The sequence below is a fragment of the Mandrillus leucophaeus genome, unplaced genomic scaffold, assembly GCF_000951045.1.
Source record: "Mandrillus leucophaeus isolate KB7577 unplaced genomic scaffold, Mleu.le_1.0 Scaffold1338, whole genome shotgun sequence".
Taxonomy (NCBI): Eukaryota; Metazoa; Chordata; class Mammalia; order Primates; family Cercopithecidae; genus Mandrillus; species Mandrillus leucophaeus.
Window position 1 is genome coordinate 58,983 of NW_012101297.1, and position 8,018 is coordinate 67,000.

Genomic DNA, 8,018 nt, shown 5'->3' on the forward strand with positions numbered 1-8,018 from the left:
AAAAAAAAAAGGAAGTGGTCAGAGAGCCTGGACCTGTTGCTTTTTGTTTCTCTTCTCCGTGGTTGTTTGGTTCAGCACTTACTATCAGCTTGTGGGGACACCTAAGACACTTCGCCTTTGTGACACATAACACACAGCCCAGTCTTGTGGCCTTAAATACTATCCCTGTACTGATGGCTCCCAAATCTACACCCCACCCTCATCTCATCCCCGGGTCCGACTCAAATAGCCAGCTGCTTCCTTAGTGTCTCCACTGATTGTTCAATGGACAGCTCAAATTTTACAAAGCAGAGCACTAGCTGCTCCTAGAAAACCTTTTCCTCTAGAGCACACCCCACCTCAGTCAACAGCACCGCCCAGTTCCTCAAGCCACTAAGCTAAAGCTCATCCTTCATTCTACCCATTTCCTTACGCCCCGGTCACCACGGCCTTCCCCGTGCTCTGATCCAGCATCTGCCCAGCTCTGACTCCACATCCCCAGCCAGTGCCCTGCTTGCCCACCTCCTCTTCCAAGTACAGCCTCCCAAAGGGGCTCTTGCCTCCACTCTCGCATATTTACGATCCATCCTCTACATAGACGCGTAGACTCCTCAAAGGCCAGGTGAGTCCTGCCCTTCTCCCTGGGGGTCCCCACTGACATTGCAACCACACGGGTCCCACTCCCACTCCCTCAGTCCTCCCCAGGACGCCTCTGTGTCGTCATTGCCCATGGCTGGCTCCTTCCTGTCTTTCAGATCTCAGCCCAGCTGACCTCTTTTCAGTGAGACCACCCCTTACCACCCTGCCAAAGGCCCCTGCCCTCCTGTGGGGGGCGCTGTCAGCACCATCCGACCTCTGGGGGGGGAAGCACTGCCATTTCCTCTGCGGGGGGCCTGCCTGCGCATGGCCTTGAGCTCTCTGGGCAATCACCTCTGCCAAGAGAGTTAGTTCTGGCTCCCTCCCCTTCCCCAGAGAGCTCCTGTCCCATGACTGCTGCTTGGAGGTGGTCATAATACCCAACACACTAACCAAATTCAGGACCACCTTGAGAGCTGCCCCAGCCCCAGAGCTCCTGGGCATCAGCTCAGGCCTCTCAGGCTGTGCCTGAGCTGGGCTTCTCCTCTGCCCAGCCTGCCTTCCTCCCTTTCCATCTCAGCGTCAGATTCCTCCTTTACCCAACGAGTCCCACCCACCAGTTTAATAATAATTTCATAGCACCACCGCCTTCCCAGATCATTGCTTAATTTGTTCATTTACATGTTTGCTGTCTGTCGCCGTTTAGAACATAAGCCGGTGAGATCAGGGACCTTGACTGTCTAGGCTCCAATCCCAGAAGAGTGCCCGGACAATAAATATTTGCCAAATTAAAACTTAGCTTGTAAGCTGGGTGCAGTGACTCACGCCTGTAATCCCAACACTTTGGGAGGCCAAGGCTGGCAGATTACTTGAGTTCAAGAGTTCAAGACCAGCCTGGCTAACACTGTGAAACCCTGTCTCTAGTAAAAATTTAAAAAAATAAAAAAAATTTAAAAATAGCTGGGTGTGGCGGCAGGCACCTGTGATCCCAACTACTCGGGAGGCTGAGACACAAGAATCGATTGAACCCAGGAGGTGGAGGTTACAGTGAGCCAAGACTGCACCACTGCACTTCAGCCTGGGTGACAGAGTGAGACTCCGTCTCAAAAAAAATAAATAAAACACAAACAAACAAAAACTTAGCTTGTAAACAGTTTAGAGATAGACACATAAACAGATCTCTTTAATAAAATAACATAGGGAAGAAAGCTATTAGGGCACACAGACCCGGAGGAGGAGGCTTCCTAGAAGAGATGATACCAGTGAAGAATTGAAGAATGGGCAGATATGAGCGAGGCAAGGAGGAGCAAGAGGAGGCGTCCTAGGTCCCAGGACTGCATGAGCAAAGGCACCGGTGTGCACGACCCAGTGTGTGGAGGCAGCCCCTGCTGCTGGTGTTCCAGGTACCACCCACACAAGCCTCAGCTGAAGCAGTGGGTAGGATGCAAAATGTAGGTCCCCGAACCGCAGGTTTGGGGCTTGGACTTGATCCTGTGAGGCAGGGAGATATTCTATGGTGAGAAGCAGGAAAATCATTCATCAGATCTGCCCTGGACTCAGAACACGCCAGCGCCTCCAAAGATGGAGTTGTAGGAGTCATATGGTTCGTGACTGTAAGAAAGTTTCTCCCCGTCGGGCTATTTCTTGGAAATATTGTGATGTACTATAAATGAAAGCACTAATTTTTTACCTCCAAATTTTTAACTTACAAATAGAAAGGCTGAGACGTGAAGCTTATTAGCAATGGCCTATACTGTTTAAAAGTGCATCACTATAACTGAAACAAGACATAGACTCTATGACCAAGGATGTTACCTGGTTCTCACCAAGGTTCATGGCCTGTTACATACTCAGTTGTGTTTCAGGAATGCCCTTCTTCCCTCAGAGAAGCTGAATGATAATGCAAGGAATTTCCATTTTAAGCACAGGCTAAACCCTGGTACTTTCTCCTATAATCCCCTCCAGTCTCCAGAAATGTCTTCACTTCCATCTCAAGCAGATGAGATTCTGGCTCCATTCCCTGACTGGGCGTGTGGTGCTCCTTAAATTTGCCTTCAGGTTGTTCAGGGACTTCCACGCTCTCATTAAATCTAATGGAAGAATTGCTGGCCGGAGCCACGATGTCGAGTGCCTGGCATAGGCTGAGCTTTGCATGGTTTGAGTGTCCATCTGCAGACAGAACTCACTACAAAGGAAGCCACATTCCCTTCATGTCTATATCCACAAATCTGCATGAAGTTTCAGTGGCTTCCTGTATGCATTTACTTTGAAGCTGGCAAAGCTTTTAGAATTGTGGTCCTCCATGCTCCTTCATGGCCTGGGGTCTAGCTCTATGGCCTTGTGTATATTAAGCACTCGGGAGGAAAGAAAGTGAATCACGTGAATATCCTCTCTTCCCATTTCCATTCTTACTGTACCAGGCCATTGTAATTCTAGCTTCTGTAACAAGATATTATTTACAATGCGAGTATCCCAGATTCATTAAATGCTTGGTATTAATTTTTGGCATTCCGTCTCAGTGTAGAACAAACAACATGCTTCTTCTATTCTCTCATTCAATAACAACAGTCAGCACAGAAGATTTCTGTGACGGAATGTGCGGGGGTTTTTCCCCATGCACCAAGCAAGCAATCAGTTCTGCAGTGCACCACGGGGGAGTGTCCTGCTCTTCAACCCTGGCGCTGTCTACCAGGAAATAGTGTCTGATCCCTCAGGCTGGGGGCTCAGTCCCACAGGACTGCCAGACACCGGTCGCAAGTCTGGGCTTCCGGAACTTCTGATCGACCGACTTCAAATTGGGATTCCCATGACTCCTTCTTTGGGTTCTGCTATTTGCTACAGTGGCTCACAGAACCCAGGGAAACACATTTACCAGTTTATCATAAAGGACATTACAAAAGATACAGATAAAGAGATGCAGAGGGCGAAGTATGGGGGAAGGGTGGCGGAGCTTCCAAGCCTTCCCTGGGTGCCCTGCCCAGAAACCTCCATGTGTTCAACAAACCCTGTCCTCTGGGGCCCTCTATGGAGACTTCCTGGAATAGGCATGATGGAAGCATGGACAGACGTGTTGAAATGCGATGGGACAGAAAGGCTTTGATCTCAGGCTAATAGATGGAGTGGGGAAACCCTGCAAGGCCTGCCGGTCTAGATTCTTCTTGGCCTCTCTCTGCAGCATTCCTTCCTCCAGGGGATGGACAGGACTCTTTCTGAAATCCGGGTCTTATAACCCACAGTCAGAACAGCAGCGGAAGGTTCCAGTCCTGCCCTGGGCTGGTAAAAGGAGGTCAAGGAAAGGTCAGAGGGAGAGATTCTCTTTTCTGAGGCCTGTTTCTGAGGCCTGAATTGTCCCAACATTATAACAAAAGACCGTAACAAGAGCTATGGGAGTTGTGAGTTAGATACTGTGTATGAAAAACACATCTATCAGCCAGGCGTGGTGGCTCATGCCTGTAATCCCAGCACTTTGGGAGGCCAAGGTGGGCAGATCACGAGGTCAGGAGTTTGAGACCAGCCTGGTCAACATGGTGAAACCCCGTCTCTACTAAAAATATAAAAAGTAGCCAGGCATGGTGGCAGGTGCCTGTAATTCCAACTACTCGGGAGGCTGAGGAAGGATCGCTTGAACTCGGGAGGCGGAGATGGCAGTGAGCCCAGATTGTGTCCCGTACTCCAGCCTGGGCGACAGAGCGAGACTCTGTCTCAAAAAAATATAAATAAATAAATACACACACTCTCTCTTCATATATATTTATGTTTATATATGCTTATTTATATTAAATATCACAATAGGAAACTTTCTTACCCTTTCATTTAGAATTGCTTTAACAGTTCATTAAGTTTTAATGTATTGCTCAATAATTTTGATTGAATATATTTTACGATACATGATATAATAATGATATATTTATGATATGATAAAATATTATATTTTAGAGAAACTTAAGTGGTTTTATAATGTCACACCATGTAACATATTATTTACATCATAAATATACAACCATTCAATATGTGCTAAAAATGGCACAAACCTAAGTGGAAAGTATGGAGGTAAAAGTGTTGTAAGTTTTCTCCTTTATTTTCCACACATCTGTAATTTATGACCTTTAAAGCAAGCCAGAAAGAATTAGGAAAACAGGGGATTTTACATGTAGGCAAGTTATCTTAAAATAAATGCCTATTCTTATATATTCATAAATATTTTAAGTTAGCGTAAGTTCTCGTGCCAGGTTTCTAATAATAAAAGTGAGATAGCACCAAAGCAATTACTTGGAAAATTTGGCAGGAAAAAATCAATTAACAAGATAATTGGTAAGAGTGAGTAATGGAGCACCTTCAACACTAGGGAGGATTCAAGTCAAGAAACTGCATTTGCTAGGGTTATCCAGGAAATTTGGACAGAAGCAGTTCTCTGTACATCCTCATACAATCACTTCCTCCTCCCTTCAGTTCCCCGATGGCGACTGAAGCCGGGGTGTCTGCGCCCCAGAAACTCATGGAATCTATGTTTGACAACTGAGGAAGGTGAATAATTCCAAAATAAGTCCCAAGATAAGGGACTTTTCCTCTCATGCTGAAAAGAACCCATTCTGTGAAAGAAGGGACATTGGAATCACATAGACCTTGGTGAAATCATTGTCTTCACCACTTAAAAGTGCTTCACCTTGGGGAAATTCTATAGCAGAATGATGCTCTGATCTCAAAGTGCTTTGGTAAGTGAACGAGATAAGATACGTAGAATACCTAGCATTGTTGGTAACTTCCTTTCTGTCCCTCTCATCTTAATTAAAATTTTGGATAGCATTAAGGAACATATTCCCTATTAAAAATAATATGCTGGCTGGGTGCAGTGGCTCACGCCTGTAATCCCAGCACTTTGGGAGGCAGAGGCAGGAGGATCACCTGAGGTCAGGAGTTCGAGACCAGCCTGGCCAACATGGCGAAACCCTGTTTCTACTAAAAATACAAAAATTAGCTGGGCGTGGTGGTGGGCACCTGTAATCCTAGCTACTCGGAGGCTGAGGCCAGAGAATCACTTGAACCTGGGAGGTGGAGGTTGCAGTGAGCCGAGATCACGCTACTGCACTCCAGTCTGGAGGACAAGACTGCAAAACTCTGTCTCAAAAAAAAAAAAAAAAGAAAGAAATAATAATAATTATAATATGCTATCCCAGTTCCTGTTTTATGAATTTGGCCAAACCAAGTAAGTAGCACTATAGAAAGAGCAAAAATAAATCAAAATACATTTAAATTATTATACATTATATTGTTATATCAAATTTTATTAATATATTTAAATATAAATATATTATTTTTAATATATTCACATATAAATATATTGATATTTTAAATATCAATATATTAATATTTAAATATATTTAAATATAAATATATTAATGTGTAAATATAATTAAATATAAATATATTGGTGTTTTAAATATATTAATATTTAAATATATTTAAATGAGGAATTGACCCCTATCTGTGAAACTTGAAGCGTTCGTCTCTAAATCACCTTTCAGGAGAATAAAGTCAGATTTACAAATAAAATGTGTTACCGACAAAAATGACATGCTTCAATTTCATTCATTTCTTAATGAATATCATCACTTTAGAGCTGCTCTATCGTGCTTTCTAATTTTTTTCCCTCAGTTCAGTTTCTCTCTGCCCTTGTATTGCTTGTTACTATTCACTTAGAAAGTGATGTCTAGGCTAGCGTGTTGGTTTGGGAATGCGTGTTTTCCAGGTATTTGCTGCGAACCCACCACACCTTTGTTTTCTCCCCACAACAGGAGGCTGCATGCACATGAAGTGTCCGCAGCCCCAGTGCAGGCTCGAGTGGTGCTGGAACTGTGGCTGCGAGTGGAACCGCGTCTGCATGGGGGACCACTGGTTCGACGTGTAGCCAGGGCAGCCAGGCGCCCCATCGCCCCATCCTGGGGGAGCATACACAGTGTCCTACCTTCATTTGCTAATTCTCTTTTCAAACACACACACACACACACACATACACACACACACACACACACTTCAAGTTTTTTTCAAAGTCCAACTACAGCCAAATTACAGCGGAACCTCCTAGATCCCTTTCACTATGTCCATGAAACACAGCAGAGCAAAATTACAGAAGAAGCTCCTGAATCCCTTTCAGTTTGTCCACACAAAACAGCAGAGCCGTCTGTGACACCAGCAAGAGGTGCTGTCAGCCTCAGGATGACACAAATCCCGGAGCACAGATTCAAGTGCAATCCATGTGTCTCGTATGGGTCATTCTCACCTGAATTCAAGTCAGGCAGAATGAGTAGCTGGAGAGAGAGTTCTCGCATTTAATATCCTGCGTTTTACCTTCAGTAAACACCGTGAAGATGGCATTGACAAGGTGTTTCTCTGTAAAATGAACTGCAGTGGGTTCTCAACTAGATTCATGGCTTTAACAGTAATGTTCTTATTTAAATTTTCAGAAAGCATCTATTCCCAAAGAACCACAGGCAATAGCCAGAAAAATGTGTTTATCCTTAAGAATTCTATCTCTATAAATTGCATTAATGAAATGCCAACTATGCATAAATCAACTTGTCAACTAAGTGAGAAATTATGAAAGTTAATTTGAATGTTGAATGTTTGGATTACAGGGAAGAAATCAAGTTAATGTACTTTCCTTCAATTTCATGATTTGCAACTTCAGAAAGAAATCGTTTTTCTGAAAGTATTACCAAAAAATCTATAGTTTGATTTTGAGTATTCATTTTGCAGCTTGGAGATTTTGCTAATACATTTGACTCCTCTGTAAATTTAATGGATAATGTGCCTATAAAGGAGACATGTTTAGAAATGATTTCAAAATGATATTCAATCTGAACAAAAGTGAACATTATTAAACCAGAATCTTTAAAGTGGAGCCTTTCCAGAACTACTGAAATGAAGATGTGCCGGACTCTCTCCATTAGAAGGGTTTATGACCCTTTGGCACACCCTCTCTGTCCAATCTGCAAGTCCCAGGGAGCTCTGCACACCCAGGGGTTCCCCAGGAGAGACCTTCTCTTAGGACAGTAAACTCACTAGAATATTCCTTATGTTGACTTGGACTGGATTTCAGTTCGATCAAACTTTCAGCTTTTTTTTCAGCCATTCACAGCACAATCAAAAGATTAACAACACGACATGTGGCAAACCTCATGTTCTTACGCACACTACGCAGAAGAGAAAGCACAACCACTATCTTTTGTTCTACTTGTATTGTCTGACTTCTCAGGAAGATCGTGAACATAACTGAGGGCATGAGTATCACTAGCGCATGGAGGCCCTTTTGGATTTACAGACTCTGTAAATTCTGAAATCGGCAACAGGGCCTCTGTTTTTAGATGTAGCACCTGAAATCCTTGCTGGAGGAAAGAGAGGGGATGAACTCAAATTTTCCACATCCCGGGACACCTGTCCCTCTTTTCCTAACTGCCTGAGATAAT

At 43.9% G+C, this 8,018-nt stretch overlaps 1 protein-coding gene across 1 annotated transcript in view; it reads left to right on the forward strand.

Moving 5' to 3' along the window:
* LOC105534357 (E3 ubiquitin-protein ligase parkin-like) overlaps nucleotides 1–7,788 on the forward strand; it is a gene marked incomplete at its 5' end in the record, with an annotated part of 44,737 nt that extends 36,949 nt beyond the window's left edge. The window contains one exon of the mRNA XM_011973066.1: nucleotides 6,348–7,788. Within this exon, the coding sequence (XP_011828456.1) occupies nucleotides 6,348–6,460 (113 nt within the window). The remainder of the gene's footprint in view (nucleotides 1–6,347) is intronic.
* Between the last annotated feature and the right edge of the window lie 230 nt (nucleotides 7,789–8,018).